General features: G+C 38.7%; 1 protein-coding gene across 10 annotated transcripts in view; it reads left to right on the top strand.

The window, feature by feature from the left end:
* The window catches only part of CCDC158 (coiled-coil domain containing 158), a 75,765-nt gene that overhangs the window by 35,317 nt on the left and 20,910 nt on the right, over positions 1-19,538 (top strand). For 9 of the 10 annotated variants that reach the window (XM_070394498.1, XM_070394495.1, XM_070394505.1 and 6 more), the window contains 6 exons: positions 3,252-3,441; positions 5,697-5,849; positions 8,011-8,123; positions 10,802-10,960; positions 15,335-15,427; positions 16,483-16,602. In XM_070394498.1, the coding sequence (XP_070250599.1) occupies positions 3,252-3,441; positions 5,697-5,849; positions 8,011-8,123; positions 10,802-10,960; positions 15,335-15,427; positions 16,483-16,602 (828 nt within the window). The remainder of the gene's footprint in view (positions 1-3,251; positions 3,442-5,696; positions 5,850-8,010; positions 8,124-10,801; positions 10,961-15,334; positions 15,428-16,482; positions 16,603-19,538) is intronic. The other variant, XM_070394496.1, reaches the window with a different exon arrangement.

Raw genomic sequence — 19,538 nt, forward strand, 5'->3', positions numbered from 1 at the left:
AATAAATCAATTTAATCTTTACAAAAACCTTATGAGGCAGGCACATTATTATCCAATTTTACAGATGAGGAAACTGAGACAGGGAGACATTAAGTAACTTGCCTGTGAGCAGCACTGCCTTGGGATTTGGTCCTGTGCAGCATAAGAGTGAATATTACAGGTGTCCCTCAGGACAGTATGGGTTTGGTTTCAGACTACCACAGTGAAGTATCACAGTGAAGCAGGTTGTAATCTTATTGCTGGTGTAACCTTGTCTTCAATTTGTAAAAATCACAAAATCTATGAAGCACAATAAAGTAAAGTGCAATAAAATGAGGAATGCCTGATTATATTTAAGGCCAATAGGCCTTAATTTGAAGGGACTATCTGATGACCAAAAGAGTAAGTTTAAAAAAAATTAAGTATAATCACAGAAAAAAATATACCCACACTTTCATATCTATACCTATATCGATACAGTGGGGCCTTGACTTACGAGTTTAATTTGTTCCGTGACGGAGCTCGTAACTCAAATTACTTGTATGTCAAATCAAAAAGTGAACAAGTGAGACTGAACCAAGATGGCGGCATAGGTAAACACCGGAGATTGCTGCTGCAAACAACCACTTCAAAAATACAACTAAAAGTGGAACGGACATCACCCAGAACCACAGGAAAGCTGGCTGAGGAGAGATTCTTCAACTAGAAGGAGAGAGAACAGCATACCGAGGCTCAGAGGAGGCGCAGTGTGGAAAATACAAAGGTGCGGAGGTGCGCGCGCAGAGCAGGCTGGTGGCTAAGGGCGCGGTTGTCGTTTTCAATCGGGAGGGAGTCTCAGACTCTGAGCTCCAGATCCTGGCGAGTCTCTAGGGACTCAGACTCAAACAGGAGAAGCGGGATTGTCTGGCATTGTTCAGAACATGAGGGCAGCTTTCTCTCCGAGGTTTGCAGCGGTTGCTGGGGTTCTGAGAAGCAGAGCCTCTGGGAACGAGACTGAGAGCAGCCATAACTGCTCCCTCCACCCGCCCTGTTGATCCCCTGCGACCCGCCCCGCCCAAGCCCTGCGCAGAGCCATTTGCCGGATCGCCTCAGGCAAAGGCTAGATTAGCACCTCTCCAGAGGACAGAAGTTTTCCCACGGCAGACACAGCTGATTCTCACAGCCAGTCGGCCTGGTGGTCAAATCCCTCTAGTATTAACTACAACAATCAAGGCTTAACTAGAACAAGACTGCACACAGAGACCACTAGGGGGTGCACCAAGAAAGCATAAAAAATGTGGAGACAAAAAAACATGACAGAAATGGAGGATATAGAGCTAAAAAACGCAATTTTGAGGGCTTTCAATAATTTGCCAGAAACTGCCGATAAACTTGATGAGAGCCTCAAGAAAACTAATGAGACCCTCAATGTTGTGATAAAGAACCAACTAGAAATTAAGCATTCACTGACTGAAATAAAGAATATTATACAGACACCCAGCAGCAGACCAGAGGAGCGCAAGAATCAAGTCAAAGATTTGAAATGCGAAGAAGCAAAAAACACCCAACTGGAAAAGCAAAATGAAAAAAGAATTCGAAAATACGAAGATAGTGTAAGGAGCCTCTGGGACAGCTTCAAGCCCACCAATATCAGAATTATAGGGGTGCCAGGAGATGAGAGACAGCAAGATATTGAAAACCTATTTGAAGAAATAATGACAGAAAACTTCCCCCACCTGGTGAAAGAAATAGACTTACAGGTCCAGGAAGCGCGGAGAACCCCAAACAAAAGGAATCCAAAGAGGACCACATCAAGACACATCATAATTAAAATGCCAAGAGCAAAAGACAAACAGAGAATCTTAAAAGCAGCAAGAGAAAGAAAGTCAATTACCTACAAGGGAATACCCATACGACTGTCAGCTGATTTCTCAACAGAAACGTTGCAGGCCAGAAGGGAATGGCAAGAAATATTCAAAGTGCTGAATACCAAGAACCTACAACCAAGATTACTTTATCCAGCAAAGCTATCATTCAGAATTGAAGGTCAGGTAAAGACCTTCACAGATAAGGAAAAGCTAAAGGAGTTCATCACCACTAAACCAGTATTATACGAAATGCTGAAAGGCATCCTTTAAGAAGAGGAAGAAGAAGAAAAAGGTAAAGATACAAATTATGAACAACAAACATGCATCTATCAACAAGTGAATCTAAGAATCAAGTGAATAAATAATCTGATGTACAGAATGAACTGGTGATTATAATGAATCAGGGACATAGAAAGGGAAGGGACTGACTATTCTTGGGGGGGAAAGGGGAGTGGGAGATGTGGGAAGAGACTGGACAAAAATTGTGCACCTATGGATGAGGACAGTGGGTGGGGAGTGAGGGCGGAGGGTGGGGCGGGAACTGGGAGGAGGGGAGTTATGGGGGGGGGGGGAAGAGGAACAAATGTAATCTGAACAATAAAGATTTAATTAAAAATTTAAAAAAAAAAGTGAACGAGTGAGACACATGATGCTGGGCTGATGTTGTGGCGTTCACTGTGACATTCACTGCGCCAGCTAGCGGTGGGGTATCTGAAGCTGGCTCATAACACGAATTTCAGCTCGCAACTCAAAGCAAAAAATCGGCCGAGAGACGGCTCGTATCTCGAAAAACTCGTTAGTCGGGACACTCGTAAGTCAAGGCCCCACTGTATTTGGAGAAATATACACAAACAGTAGAAATTCTTTTGACAAAAATAATTTTATTTTAAAATGGCATTTGTTTAGAAGCATCTAGGCTGCCTCTGTGATGAGAACTTGAAATGTAATCTGAACCACATACATGATTTTAAAGTTTCTAGTAGATATGCAAAAAGAAACAGGTGAAATTAATAACATATTTTACTTAATATATCCACCATATGGTGATATTTTTATATTGCAATCAATATAACAAATTAAAATATTTTACATTTTTTAAAATGTAAAGCCTTTGAAATCTGGAATATTTTATACTTACAACACATCTCTAGTTAGATTAGGTACATTTCAAGTACACAGTAGTCACATGTGGCTAGTGGAACAACTATATGCTGAATTGACATCTAAGGTTAATAGAAAGGTAAAATGTTGCTTTTTTTCCCCCACTTACTCTATTGATACTTTATAATAAAACACAAATTTAATATCCTGCGAAATAGTGAAAAGCCATTTATATAGATATGGTAATAAGACAACATGTTATAACTATATATGCACATAATTTTAATTTCTTACTCTACCCATTGTATTTATCACTATATTTAGATTTTAAAAGATAAAAAAGATTCAAAGATACGAGAGCTGGAGGCCAGAGTGAGTGACCTGGAGCTGGAAAAGGTGAAGCTTGTGAATGCAGGCTCTGAGCGGCTCCGTGCAGTGAAGGACATCAAACAGGAGAGAGATCAGTTATTAAACGAGGTGAAGACTTGTAGGAATGACTTGAACAGCCTTACAGGTATGTCACTTCAGTTCAAATTCTGCTAAAAAAAAAAAATAGCTCTATTGGTGAAGTCCAATGTAGACACCAGGACTATTGCAAAAGAATAGTTTCTCATCCACATGACAAGTGTGGGTTAATTATGGGGCCCCAGTGGAGGTATTTCATTGCCTGAAATCTGATACTTCTCCTTGAAGAGCTTTCATATCTTGCACTTATTAACTGTTTTTAGTCAGCCCTCAGAGTCCATGAAATTCTTTGCTGAGTTTTCCAAGAGAAGGGTGAAGGAAACGGAAACCTTGAGTTCTTTGAGTCAAATACCTTGATTAGAGGTTTAATGATGAAGCAATATGCAAATTATGCACATTTTATGAAAGGAAAAATCCAAGGCTTTATTTAAAAATGAAGCGCTCCTTGTTCACAATTAGTATGGTAGAGACATCAATTGCTTCACACACACACCCACATAAACACATCACAGACACACCACACACACACACAGAGTCAGTGGTTCCTGGGCATTTACTAAGCCAGACACTGAGCGAGGCCCTATACACACAAAGGGAGGCTCCCAGGTAGTTGGTAGCCAGACGACATGGAACGGGTTTCAGTACAGTGGCTGGGGCACAGTGGGTGTGTGCTGAGTGCAGATGCAGCAGAGGGCAGAAAATCAGCCTCCTTCAGGAGGTGTCATCTGTGTAGGTTTGAAGGGGGAGAAGGAAATTGGCAGGTGATAAGGAGGTGGACAGGCAATCCAGGCAGAGAGAACATTATGAGGAGAGCCATGAAAGCATGAAATAACAGAATGTGACCTCAGAAGTATTTGTTGGAGTAAAAGCCTGAAGGAATGAGGACTAAGAAATGAGGCAGAATAGATAGGCAGAGGCAGACAATGTGGAGCCAGCAAAGGGTACTAGGCAAGAGATTGTTGTCATCACATTTACATTTTAGAAGAAGAGTGTCAGCAGTATATACAGAAAGGCAAGATGAAAGGGACAGGGGCCAGCCAGTAAAGAGGATTTTTCGAGTTCCCAGAGTTCCTGGGAAAATATGGTGAGAACTTGACCTAAGGCAATAGTAGTAAGAATGAGAGGAGAAGGAGGAATTCAGTATATTTTGGAAGATTGAAATCAACAGTAATTAGTGATTGGAGGGGTTGTGTATGGGTTTCAGGTTTTAAGTTTGAATTATTGGGAAAACAATGATACCAACAACTGAGAGAGGGAAACAGGAAAGAGGGGCAAGTTTGAGGGCAGGAGGGTGAGATGCAGTGAGTAGGAGACAAGTTCCAGGGCATCCACATGGAAATGTCTGGTAGACAGAGATCTCACCAAAGAGGTCTTGGCTCTGTTTCCTATATATGTAAATCTATTGATCATATATAAATATCCTGTATAATAAAAGGCTAATATGCAAATAGACCAAACAGTGGAACGACCAGTCGCTATGACATGCACTGACCACCAGGGGGCAGACGTTCAGTGCAGGAGCTGCCCCGTGGTGATCAGTGTGCTCCCACAGGGGGAGCTCTGCTCATCCAGAAGCCAGGCTCATGGCTGGCCAGTGCAGCAGTGGTGGCGGGAGCCTCTCCTGCCTCCAAGGCAGCGCTAAGGATGTCCAACTGACGGCTTAGGCCTGCTCCCCATGGGGAACGGGCCTAAGCCGTCAGTTGGACATCCTCTGAGGCCTCCCAGACTATGAGAGGGTGCAGGCCGGGCTGAGGGACACCTCCCCCCCGCCCCACCCCGAGTGCAAGAATTTTGTGCACTGGGCCTCTAGTATATATAAATGTATAAATATAAATAGGTAGTTGAGTGTGTGTATATTCTTGTATTTGAATGATGAATGCATGCCAGGTATTTTGATAATTACTGGAGACAAAAAATCGGATAAGACACATGATAATTTCAGGTTACTTATTGTGTCATGGAGATCTATCTACCTATAGATGATGGTTAAATCTATTGTAGTGAGTATGATAACCCCCCAAAAAAGGTATAAGGTGAAACAGATGTGAGTCAATTACACAGGTGGGAGATAAGCAGTGAATAATAAGTGGGTAGAGGAGGAGGATCCACCAAAGCAGATTTTAAAAAGAGTCAGATACCTGGAAGTGTGTGTACATACATCTAATGTCTGTAACAAATCACAACATAACTTAATGAAGTCTCCTTACAGCTCTAAAATTATGTAATCATTAATTACAAATAAAATATGCTTCATAACAATGGGATAGAAAAAAAGTAACTACTATTGACTATCATGTTCTACAGAGGACTACGAAGTCTTAAAAAGGAATTTTCGAAACAAAAGTGAAGAAATGGAAACTACTACAAATAAGCTGAAAATGCAATTAAAATCTGCACAGTCTGAACTAGAACAAACAAGAAATACATTGAAATCAATGGAAGGATCTGATGGTCATGGTATGCTTTATTAGATTTTTTTTGTTTTTAATTCCACTGATCTAGAATTATTAAACAGCCGAACGGGCTAACCGATTGCGCCACAGAGACTGTTGTGATCTAGAATTATTAAAAACACAAACCTGGGTACATTGCCTGCCATCTCTTCACATGCCATGTGATGTGAGAGAGATAGCAACAGGTATCACTAATGGGTGCTATAGAGTAGTAGTTTTACTTGTTTTTTGTTTGTTTGGTTTTTTTGGGGGGGTTGGGGGGGAAAGAGGGGAATTTCCATGTGCTTATGTATTTGAATCTTTCCCTGTAGTTATTTCAATAATTTCTAACAGACTTCCATGCTTATAAATGCCAATTAATTATTTTTAAGACTGTGTTGATATGAATACAAGTTACTGATAATTTTCATTCAACCCCTTATTTTTCATGTGTTCATTATCTATAAATTATATATCTGTGGCTAATTGTCAGTTCCTGGGAAGGAGCCCTGGAACTGAACTGCTAGGATGAGGGGTCCCTTCTCACCACTTCGACCTGTTCCCTTTTTACCTTGCTGCCCATATTGATTAGAGAGAGAAGTTTACTGTTTCATATTATTCATATTTTTGGTATGGCTGTATTAGCTGACTATAAAATAAATATTTAAGTAAAGTCTACATTCTTCCATTTTTCAGTATTTTTTAATGGCAGAAGATTTATATTTGTGCTTGCTTCAGCAGCACATACTGGAACGACGCAGAGAAGATTAACATGGCGCTGGCACAAAGACGGCACGCACATTTTTTAATTGTTCCATACTTAGTGGTTCTCAGAGGCTCAGCTCTTGCTTTGCTGGTTCACATCAAGAAAATGATGGGGTTTGGAGAGGTCACTCAGGAGGCCCATTGGGGTCTGTCCCCTTCCCCAAGATAGAGTCCCTGCCTCGGGGCCTTCAGGCATCTCCACAAGTTTTGATAGGAACTATATTCGTTAGCATGCTTGTTTTTAAAGAATGATACTTTTTCCTTTTTCTTTTTAACCTCTAAGTTATAACTGGACCTGACTCAAAGCAGTGGCATTTTCAAACCTCTTTCCTCAGTTGACTATAGGGAGCCTATGTTTGAATTTCTAAGCAATGAGAAGCTTTATATAAATTTTTAGTGACCTGGCATATTCTAAGTATTCAGTGCCTATTACCTGTACAAAACATTCTCATTCTGTCACCAGGTTACTAAATTATCACATATATGCTTATGCTGCCAATTTAACTACTGAAAGAATAATGAATTCCAAGCACATAACAATAACCATGGGAATAAAAATGGTTTGTGATAGCACTGGAATCTTTTAAAAGATCACTAACAGTAGATGTCTTATGTGGTATTTGAAATATGAGTTTCTAGAAAAATTATTTTAGTAAAAATATTGTATATATTATTTATTATATAACTATATATTTTATGTATGTATTTCCTATATGTGTAAGTATGAATTTGGTCAGTATTATTTACCACCGTTGGAGATATGGCAAATTATAATGGTCAATGAAATTAATACCAGTAACAAGGAAATCACAAAATATTATATATTATATAACCCTATCTAATAAAAGGGTAATATGCAAATTAACCATCATTACATCACAAAATGGCAGTGCCCAGTCCTCTCAGCCCTGCTGGAGTCCCCCAGTCCTGAGGGGGTGGCTGCTGAGAGCAGGCAGCGTGAGCGTTCTGGCGGAATGCTTGCTTTGTCACCGTGGCGAAGAGGCAAGCATTCCACCCCAGCCATGGAGGGCCTCTGGGCAATGGGCACGGAGTGGCCGGGGTTGGGGGGAACGTTTGCATCATCACCCCGGCGATGAGGCAAGCATTTCACGCCCGGCCGTGGATGGCCTCTGGGCCGCAGAGAGCCTCTGGGCAGTGGGCGTGGAGTGGCCAGGCCCCGCAGAGAGCTACTTGTGCACAGATTCGTGCGCAGGGCTACTAGTATATATATAAATATATATATATGGTTTAAAACCTTCAAGTAATTGCTGAAAATTGTTATATCTCAATGTTGTGAAACTGTCCAGGTGCCTTGGTGAATCTTTCTTGTCACCTTCCCATAATGCTTAACCTTCTCATTATGGTAGCCTCTCAAAATTTAGAAACTTAAAACTAAGACAGTTTTCTTTCTTTTTTCCCAGCTATGAAAGTGGCAATGGGGATGCAAAAGCAAATCACAGCTAAAAGAGGTCAGATAGATGCCCTTCAGAGCAAGATACAATTTTTGGAAGAGGCAATGACAAATGCAAATAAGGTAAGTCCCTGCCTGGGAGTGGGGAAAGCCAACATGTCCTCTCATTCATATACTAGAAAACAGAGGAAGACAGAGCAGAGATTAAAAAGTACAGTGGAGAAGAGGAAAGAGGTTACTTCTGACTGAGAAAATGAGGGAAAGGTTCCTGAAGGAACATTTGAGCCAGACCTCAGAGGAGATAGTTAAGTGCAGGAAATGGGCAAAGGACATTCCTGGTAGAGACAGGAATGATTATAAACAAAGCACATTGTTGTAATGTGGCATGTGTTCCTAAAATTACTGTGGTATACAAACGGTGCGATAAAAACCACAGGGCTTGCCGAAACCGGTTTGGCTCAGTGGATAGAGCGTCGGCCTGCGGACTGAAAGGTCCCGGGTTCGATTCCGGTCAAGGGCATGTACGTTGGTTGCGGGCACACCCCCAGTAGGAGATGTGCAGGAGGCAGCTGGTCGATGTTCTCTCTCATCGATGTTTCTAACTCTCTATCCCTCTCTCTTCCTCTCTGTAAAAAATCAATAAAATATATTAAAAAAAAAAAAAACCACACAGGGCTTATGGAAACAATGGGGTAAGAAGCATCACACTGACAAATTTAATCAGTGACACAAAAAAATAGGAACCTAATGAGAACAGTAGCACAGTATTACACATATTCAATAGTAATACATAAATACTACAGCAGCCATGGCCCCTTTCCTTAACAAATACCGGAAGTTTCCTTGTGGAAATGTGCATCAGAGGGTAGCAGCTTGTGAGTTACTATGAAGGGTAGAAGGTAGCTTTTCTGTAATACCAGATGTGCTTGGATATGGCTCAGAACACAAAGTAAACTGAGGTAGCTAGTAGATAGTTGTTTGAACAGTGCATGTATGCTTTTTGTATATCCCTATGCGGATTTGTTTAGCTGGGTGCAGTTTTCTGCATTGATCTAATATTTCTCATAAATGAAACTTCACATAAGTTAATGTGAAATTTGTGTTATGCTCAAATGTTCCCTGATAATACCACACTTTGGAACAAATTTGCATTTTTTTAAAAAAATTTTTAAATATATTTTATTGATTTTTTTACAGAGAAGAAGGGAGAGGGATGGAGAGTTAGAAACATCGATGAGAGAGAAACATCGATCAGCTGCCTCCTGCCCACTCCCTACTGAGGATGTGCCCACAACCAAGGTATGTGCCCTTGACGGGAATCAAACCCAGGACCCCTCGCTCCGCAGGCCAGTGCTCTGTCCACTGAGCCAAACCAGTCAGGGCACAAATTTGCATTTTTAACAGAAGAGTTAGAACTGACTGTAATGGAGGTGAGAATTTCAAGAGCATAAGTAGAAAATGAGTGCAACTCAAGTGATTGTTTCCCCCTACCTAAAATGAGCTGTTGAAATACTTTTCACAATGAGGCTCGATTGATATGATTATGTGATTTTTGTCTCTCAGTTTATGTGATGCATCACATTTATTGATTTGCAGATATTGTACTAGCCTTGCATCCCCAGAATAAATCCCACTTGGTCATCGTATATGATCTTTCTAATGTAATGCTGGATCCCATTTGCTAGGATTTTGTTGAGCATTTTAGCATCTATGTTCATCAGGGATATTGGCTTGTAATTCTTTCTTTGTAGTGTCTTAACTAGTTTGGGGATTAGGGTAATACTGGCATCATAGAAAGAGCTTGGAAATGTGCCTTCCTCTTGAATTTTTTGAAATAGTCTGAGGAGGATAGGTTTTAGCTCTTCTTTGAATGTTTGGTAGAATTCCCCCGTGAAGCCATGGGGACCAGGGTTTTTGTTTAGTGAAAGTTTTTTTATTACTGCTTCAATTTTATCAGTAGTTATTTGACTATTCAGGTTTTTTTATTCTTCCTGATTGAGTTTTGGAAGATTGTATTTTTCTAGGAATGTGTCTATTTCGTCTAGGTCAGTGGTCAGCAAACTCATTAGTCAACAGTGCCAAATATCAACAATATGATTGAAATTTCTTTTGAGAGCCAAATTTTTTAAACTTAAACTATATAGGTAGGTACATTGTTATTAACTTAATTAGGGTACTCCTTAGGCTTAGGAAGAGCCACACTTAGGCCAAAGAGCCGCATGTGGCTCGAGAGCCGCAGTTTGCCGACCACGGGTCTAGGTTGTCCAGTTTGTTGGAGTAGAGTTATTTGTAGTATTTTTTTTACAATCCTTTGTATGTCTGTGGGCTCGGTTGTTACTTCACTGCTTTCATTTCTGATTGTGTTTATTTGAGTCCTCTCTTTTTGTTTCTTGGTGAGCCTGGCTAGAGGTTCATCAATCTTCTTTATCCTTTCAAAGAACCAGCTCTTGGTTTTATTGATCTTTTGGGGATTTTTTTGTGTGTTTTTTTTGGCCTCTATGTTGTTTATTTCTGCTCTGATCCCGATTATTTCCTTCCTTCTGCTTACTCTGGGCTTTTCTTGTTGCTCTTTTTCTAATTCTTTAAGTTGTCAGGTAGATAATTTATTGCCATTTTTTTCTTGTTTTTTGAGGTAGGCCCTTAGAGCTATGAACTTTCCTCTCAGGACTGCTTTCACTGTGTCCCATAGATTTTGGACTATTGTGTTTTCATTGTCAGTTGTTTCTAGTTTTATATTTTCATCACATCTCAGCATCTACATCAGTATATTATTGCTGATATTTTTCTGCTCTTAATTGTAGGAAAAGCATTTTCTAAAAGAAGAAAAGAATAAATTAAGCCAGGAATTGAGTACTGTTGCAACAGAGAAAAATAAGATGGCTGGAGAACTAGAAGTCCTGAGGTCTCAGGAACGTCGTTTAAAAGAAAAGGTTGCAAATATGGAAGTTGCTCTTGATAAGGTAGTTATTAATTAAATACATAAAGTCATTATCTACTAAGTAGCTATTAACTAAGTAGAATTATTCTGAATGAACACTTCATGCTGATAGGAACCAAATCTGTATTCTAGCTCAATCACCTAGCAAACTGAAAGGAAAACAACAACAACATCCTATAGAGAAGACTCTTCTGAGGTTTAAGAATACAGTAATACACAGTTATAGAGTGACTCAGCCTCCCCATCCAGAGACACATTTGTTGTGGGGGCAGTGCATCAGCCACAAGGAACAACATTTCACAGACAGGTTAAATTGGCATTCAAGAGCAAGGCACCTGGCTTCGAATTCAGCATGGTGGAATAGGCAGATCCTGAGCTCCCCTCCTCTCACTGACACCAAAACTACAATTGCGTATGGCACAGCTATCTCTGAGAACAACCAAGACTAGCAGAACAGATTTTCTACAATTAAGGATATAAAGAGAAAGCCACATTGAAATGGGAGGAGGGTTAGAGACTGAGTCTAGTCAGGACCTACCCTAACCCCCACTCCCCATACCGTGACTTACCAGTGGGAGGGATATTACAACTGCAGAGGTCATCCCCAAAGAGTGAGGGGGTCTGAGTAGCCTGGGAGACCTACAGCAGAAAGAGGAGTTCCTATAACATCTGGCTTTGAAAACTGTCAGGGCTTACATCTGGGAGAGACAAGAAACCCAGGTTGTGCTCTTTCTGAGTCCCGGCACAGAGGTAACAGTTTGAAAAGTACCTAAGTCATACATGAAGGTGGTACATTGACTCATTTGAGGGTGTGTGCTGAAGGGACAGGGATCTGTTGGATCTTCTGAGTCAGAGGTGCTGGCAAGTGCCATTTTCCCTCCCTTTCTTTAACCTAGCTGGTCTGACACTGGCAGGCGTCATTTCTGCCGCTCTCCATTAACCTTACTAACACTGTTCACCCCTCGCTGTCATTTCCCTGAGGACCCACCCAGGCTAGCACCCCTCCAAAGTGGGCGGCCTCAGTCAGTGTGTCTGCAACAGTATGGTTTGGCCTCGCGCCCAGCCACACCAAAGGCTGCCCATACATAAGTGAGCCTGCAACAATTGTGGCCAGGCCTCAGAGCCAGTGGGCCAAGGACCAGCCTTGCCTATCAGTGTGTCCATAGAAGTTGTGGCCCAACCACAATAGGAGGCCACACTAGTCCACCCAGGGAACACCTCTGGAGCAACTGGCTCTGATGACAAGGAGGATTCCACCACTGAGCCCCACTGAACACCTTTTAAATAAGGCCACTTTTCTAAGACCATGAGGTTTAGCTGAGCCACCTAATACATAGAAACAAACAGGCAAAATGAGGAGAAAAAAGAATATGTTCTAAAAAAAAGACAAAACCCCAGGAAAAGAACTAAGTGAGGTAAGCTGTCTACTATATAAAGAATTCAAAGTAATCATCACAAAGATGCTCATCAAACTCTGCAGACAAGTGGATAAATTCATTGAGAACTTCAACAATGATATCAAAATTATAAAAAGGACCTATCAGAACTGAAGAATATAACAAATGAAATATACACTGGAGGGAATCAGCAGCAGATAGATGATGCAGAAGAATGGATCAGCAATCAGGAAGACAGAATAATGGAAATGACCCTATTGGAAGATCAAAAAGAGAAAATAATTAAAAACAATGAGGATAGCATAAGGAACCTTTGGGACAACATCAAGCATACTAACATTCAGATCATGGGGGTCTGAGAAGAAAAAGAGAGCAGGAAGAAAAACCTATTTAAAGAAATAATGACTGAATATGTCCCTAATGTGGTGAAGAAAATGGACATCCAAGTCCAAGAAGCACAGATAGTCCCAAAGATTAACTCAAAGAGACCCATAGCAAGACACATTATAATTAAATTGTTAACAGTTAAAGATAGCCCTAACTGGTTTGGCTCAGTGGGAACCAAAAGGTCCCAGGTTCGATTCCAGTGAAGGGCATGTACGTTGGTTGTGGGCACATCCCCAGTAGGGGCTGTGCAGGAAACAGCTGATCAATGTTTCTCTCTCATTGATGTTTCTAACTCTCTGTCCCTCTCCCTTCCACTCTGTAAAAAACCAATAAAATATATTTTTTAAAAAAGTTAAAGATAAAGAATCTTAAAAGCAGAAGAGAGAAAAACAACTAGTTACATACAAGGGAATATTCATAAGACTGTTAGCTGACTTTTCAACAGAAATGTTGCAGGCCAGAAGAGAGTGGCACAATATATTCAACATGATGAAAGGAGAAAACTTAACAGCCAAGAACACTCTACCCAGTAAGGTTATCATTCAGAATTGAAGGAGAGTTCAAGATTAAAAGCTTTTGCACAGCAAAAGAAACCATCGATAAAATGAAAAAGGAACCATCGAATGGCAGAAGATATTTGCCAATGATACATAAGATAAGGGAGTAATTTCCAACAAATATATAAAGAACCTATACAGCTCAACACCAGGAAGACAATACAATTTAAAAATGAGCCAAGGACCTGAATAGACACTTCTCCAAAGAGGACATACTGATGGCCAGTAGATATATGAAAAAATGCTTAACATCACTAATCATCAGAGAGAGGCAAATTAAAACAATGCAGAATGGCTATCATCAATAAATCAACAAACAACAAGTGCTGGCAAGGACGTGGGGAGAAAAGAAATTTAGTGCACTGCTGGTGGGGATGCAGACTGGTTCAACCACTGTGGAAAATTCCTCAAAAAATGAAAAATTGAACTACCTTTTGATCCAGTGACCCTACTTTGGAGAATATATCCTAAGAAACCCAAAACACTAATTCAAAAATATATATGCAACTCTATATTCACTGCAACATTACTTACAATAGCCAAGGTATGGAAGCAACCTAGGTGTTCATCAGTGGATAAAGAAGTGGATACATTACTCAGCCATGAAAAATAATAAAATTCTGCCATTTGTGACAGCATGGATAGATCTAGTGGGTATTATGCTAAGTGAAATAAGTCAGAGAAAGACAAATACTGTGTCATTTCACTTATGTGTGGAATAAAAAAAACTAAACAAATGAACAAACAAAATAAACAGACTCATAAATATAGAAAAACTGATAGTTGCTCGAGTTTTGGGTGGTGGGGGTATGGGCAAAAATCTGAAGGGGATTAAGAGGTACAAACTATAGTTTTAACATAAATAAGTCACAGGAATGGAAATTACAGCATAGGGAATACAGTCAATAATATTACAATAACTTTGTACAGTGACAGATGGAGAGTGGACTTTTTGTGGTGACCACTTGGTAAGGTGTATACATGTAAAATCTCACTATGTTGTACACCTGAAACTAATATAATATTGTATGTCAACTATACTTTAATTAAAAAGAGCTTTACATTCCAGGAAAAAAAGAATACAGTTATAATGTGTACTTTTTACAAAATTATCTGTTTTAGGCCACCACAATCATAGAAGTAAGGTATAAGATGTAAGATACTCCTAGTGTCCTTAGTGAACTGAGTAAATAAAATGTCTCCAATCCAACCACCAAAGAATGACTTGAACACTAGGTAGAAAACAGTCTGTTAATATAATATCAATAAAATGAGAAAGTAATGCAATATCTGGCACTTTGTGGGTTCCAAATGATGGAAGTAGAAAACTCAACTTAAATGAGAAGGATCTATGACACTATTAATAATTTTCCTGTCACCTGAGAATACTGGAAGGCTAAAAATTTACCCAAACTAGCCCTTGATTCTTAATAAATCAGAGCCTTTATGGTTAGATAAAATGATGTGTGATCTTTTTATCTATGCCAACTTTGATCTTAAAAACATGATCTATTGATTCAATGAATTTTAGTTGTGGTTATTTTATGTGAATTTTTTTCACATTGCTAAAGTCATTTTCTCATTTTATTCTTAGTGCATTCATTTTTTGGAGTGTCCTCCACATACTAAATGCTATGTAAGTGCTGGGGATACAGAGGAGAAAGACATGGCCTCCAGTTCTCTGTTACTGGATAAAACAGATAAAAAGATAAAATATAGTGTGCTAAGAGTGGGGATGTTTCCTTGAAGAGATGGCAGCTCTGCATTTATAGGTTAACTAGAGGCCTGGTGCATGGATTCGTGTACATTGAAAGGAAATTAATTAGAAGAAATATTTTAGAGGCTGGGGAGGGGCCACAGGAGGTCTCCAGGGCAGTTCCGGCCCATCTCACCCAGTCCCAATCAGAATGTCTGCCCCCTGGTGGTCAGTGTGCATCATAGCAACTGGTCGAATGGTCGAATGAATGGTCAGACACTTAGCATATTAGGCTTTTATTATATAGGATAACATAAAATTTCATGGAGGATAAACTTTATGTGGTTGCTTGATTGTAGGCATCTTTGCAGTTTGCAGAATGTCAAGATATAATACAACGTCAGGAACAAGAATCTGTGCGCCTGAAACTTCAACACACTCTGGATGTAAAAGTAAGGCCTTTTTTTTTTTTTTCATCATAAATAGTAGGGTAAGCAAAATAATGCCTTTGTTTGATATACTTATATTTTGTTTATTACCTTAGATACATTCTAGGAATGGTCCTACAATCCAGGATGTAAATGACATAATATGCAGAGAATTTTAAATTGAGAAAAATTTCATTTAAAATATATAGCTAGTTTTGACATTTTTAATTATTAGATTTTAGATTTATGTAGACCAGATGAATGAAAATGTTTTCTTCACTATTTGATGTTTTCTCTGGGGAAAACAAACATGAAATATTTAGTGGGATTAATGTTAACATTTATGTGTACTTTCAACATTATCTGATACTGGCAATTATAAAACCTGGACAAACCTTGTTACATGCTATACCTCCCTTTTTCATATATAGTAACAAATTGAAGCATCATGCTTGATGTTAAGCTCATAATAAATGGGGAAACATAGAAGTGGCTGCCATGGCGATACCTGAGGGAGAGTTTGCATACAGAAGAGTCAAGCAAGTGCAAAGGCCCAGAGTGCAAGTGTGTTTGGCCTGTTTGGAGAATAGCAACAATGATGTAATTATCGTGCCTAGGACGTTGCTCTTTAAAAACAGTACATTTTCCACTGACATATCTGTCTATTTTCTAAGTATATTTTCAAGTTTTAGACATACTTTAAAGTCTCAGGAGTGGATACTTTCACAGCTAGAACACTCCTGCTGTAGAGGATCTTTCTCAATATTATACCAACACTAGTGTGGAGTCTTTGGCAAAATTTGGGAACCAATATAGTGGCATAACATGCTGGGTGTGTCTTCATATCTGGAAAGCTTTTATCAATCAGAAATGTGAAGGCATCTCCCTAAGCACATGCTTAGTCTTCAAAGGGTAACTTAGATACCCAGAATCATCTTGCTTAATGTAGTACTTTGGTTTATAACTTTGTAGAAGTTCAACATGTAAGACTGAAATTATGTTTAAAAAAAACACATTTTGACTTCACAGTTCAAATTGTAGTTGACAATTATTTTGTTCACATTGATGTTGTTTCCCAGGAACTTCAGGGCCCTGGATACACCTCAAATCCTTCTGTGAAACCACGTCTTCTGAAGCCCTCTGCCCGTCCTCACTCTAATATGCCGTCTACCCAGTCTACGGCCAGCTTCCTATCTCATGTAAGGACTAGTCCTACAATCCATGATGCAAATGACATAATGTATAGAGAATTTTAAATTGAGAAGAATTTCATGTAAAACCATATCTATAGTTATGATATTTTTAATTACTAGATTTTAGATTTATGTAGACCAGATGAATGAAAATGTTTTCTTCACTATTTAATGCTTTCTCTGGGAAAAATAAGTATGAAGTAGTCAGTGGGATTCATTTTAACAATAATTGTTAAAGTAAGTTATTTAATAGCCTTATGTTCAATCACAGGGATTTCCAGATTACAAAGCCAATTTTGAGATAGCTAAAATGAGCATCACTTCAAATGCCAAAGGCAAATTACTGGCATATTTAATGCTCTACCAAGATGAAAACGATTCATAAACTACATGTGAACTTATAATCATAAAATATTAAGAACTTTGCATAGTTTAGTATAACCTTTTGTACTTGTAAAGCTCAGGGGGGAAATATGTACAATGTAAAATTTAGAAATATTTCTTCTTAAAAAATATATTTATGGAGTCACTAGTTCCCTGCAACCTGTATTCAGCTCCACCTCTAACAAAATGAGACTTATTCCATAAGTGCACAATCAATTTCATTAATTACATTAATTAACAGTCTTATTGTATGTATAGCAACGGGATCACCAGTGACTTACCAGTTATTCTACCTGAGCCATTTAAATGAGCATATATTCTGTGAAATGACTAAAAGTTGAAGTGGACTCTTCTTACACACTTAAGATGTGTGTACTGAAAAACAAGCAATCACACAGCAAATAATAGAATAGTCTATCAAACAATTGAATAATAATTTATTATTTATTTTATTTTTCTTAGGGAGAGAGAGAAATATTGCTGTGAAAGAGAAACATCGATTGTCTATCTACAGGGATCAAACTAGCAACCTTTTGGTGCATGGGACTATACCCAACCAACTGAGCCACACTGGCCAGAGCTAAAATATTAATATTAATATTAATATTAATATTAATATTAGAGGTTAAGCATGTTCTTCACTCTGAAGACTAAACTTGGAGATGGGCAAATGAAGGGAAGGAGACTGCTGCTTTTTGTTTTAGGTGATTCTTATAAAATCATTTTACCTTTAAAACTATGTACATGTTATACTGATAAAAAAATGTATTTAGCCCTGGTCAGCTTGGCTCAGTGGATAGAGCGTCAGCCTGCAGACTGAAGGGTCCCAGGTTCAATTCCAGCCAAGGGCACATGCCTGGGTTGCGGGCTCATTCCCCAGTGGGGGGTGTGCAGGAGGCAGCCAATCAATGATTCTCTCTCATCATTGATGTTTCTATCTCTCTCTCTCCTTCTCCCTTCCTCTCTGAAGTCAATAAAGAAATATATATTTTAAAAAAATGTATTTAAATCCCTCTCTCCAAAAAAAACAACAACACCCAAATCAAACAACAACAAAGAATATTTGACCAGGAGTCATTGGGACCTTGGAAATCCGGTTAAATATGTTGTGCCTTGCTCTTTTCATCTGTAATGAGGAGTCTGGATTAGAAGATCTAGGTCATCTAGAAAGATTAGCTCTGAAGTTCCATGACTTTTCATTACCCTAAAACCAATATCATAGATTTTGCCTAGCCATTTAATACATGGACTCTACTTGATTGTAAAGAATCTCATCTATCACTGAAAAAGTACCAGTCCTATATCTATTAAATTAAACTTTTAAATAATAGTTCTAACAGCAAAAACAAACTATATTTTCTAAATGTACTGTCAAGCATTCTATATACAATTAAGTCCTTCTCTTAAGAAATATAGTATATAATTTTACAAAATAAAAGTAACATACATTCTTTGTTTTGCTCCTTGATGTGTCTGTCTCAAGTACCTAGAACAATATCTGGCACATAATAGGTATCCAATACATATGGTGTTCACATCTGGATCGGCTGCTTTCTATGCTTGCTGCTCGGTGGGCTTTTTGGATTTCCTTCTACCAAAATCCAGGGAATACCTTTTTTTTTTCTGGTGTCCCCCCACCCCCACCCCCTTCTTTTTAGGTTTAATTACCTTCTTGGTTTATTTATATCTTTGTTTTCATTTGAGCATACAATGCAGTGGCTTCCTCTGAAAGGGTTATTTCATTCTCTGTTTTAAAACTTTGTATGTCTGAGAAACACCTTTATTTTTCACTTATATGTGATGGTCAAAATTTTGTTGCTGTTGTGCCATTTTTATTCCAGAGCCTTTATCCCTGGGATTCATTTCCGATTGTTTATAGTGGAGAAAGGGTCCTTTTTCTCTTCATTGTGTTGGGTACTTAGCAGATTCTTGGGGTTTTTTTCCTCTCAGATATCGTCTTGTATCATTTCTCTGATCATTTTCTCAGTTATTTCTTTCTGGAGTTTCTGTTAGTCACCTATTAGAACTCTTAGATTGATTCTACAATCTTCTTTAATTTTGACTCCATTTTCCATCTCCTCATCTTTTATTCTCACCTTTTGGGAAATTTCTTCAACTCTATTTTCCAAACAACTGTTGAAATTTTTTTCTGATTTTATATATTCTTTTAATTTCCAGGAGCCCTTTTTGTTCTTTAAATCTTCTCTTTATATAGTTTTATGATATTTTCTCCTTTCTGTTTAAGAATATTAACTTCAGTTTTTCAGTAATTTCTCTGTCACCTGAATTATTCATGTTTCTTCAAATTCATTTTTTTTTCTGTTTGTTTTGATGTCTGTCTTTCATGTTAGAGACTTTTCTTCAATGTTTGGAGATCATTGGTTGTCCTTCCATATTTAAGATTGAGGACCTAAAAGCTTATTAAAGTAGCTCTTTGAAAGTTGACAGGATTTGTCAACTAGTAGATGGTTAGGAATTACTTTTTTATTGAGGGGCCCACAAATTATCTATAGGTGTGTTGTTTTTTCTTGGTCCTGTCAGTTCCCCAATCCATCTGC

The sequence above is a fragment of the Myotis yumanensis genome, unplaced genomic scaffold, assembly GCF_028538775.1.
Source record: "Myotis yumanensis isolate MYYU_CA2020_CCGP unplaced genomic scaffold, mMyoYum1.0.hap1 SCAF_1, whole genome shotgun sequence".
Taxonomy (NCBI): domain Eukaryota; kingdom Metazoa; phylum Chordata; class Mammalia; order Chiroptera; family Vespertilionidae; genus Myotis; species Myotis yumanensis.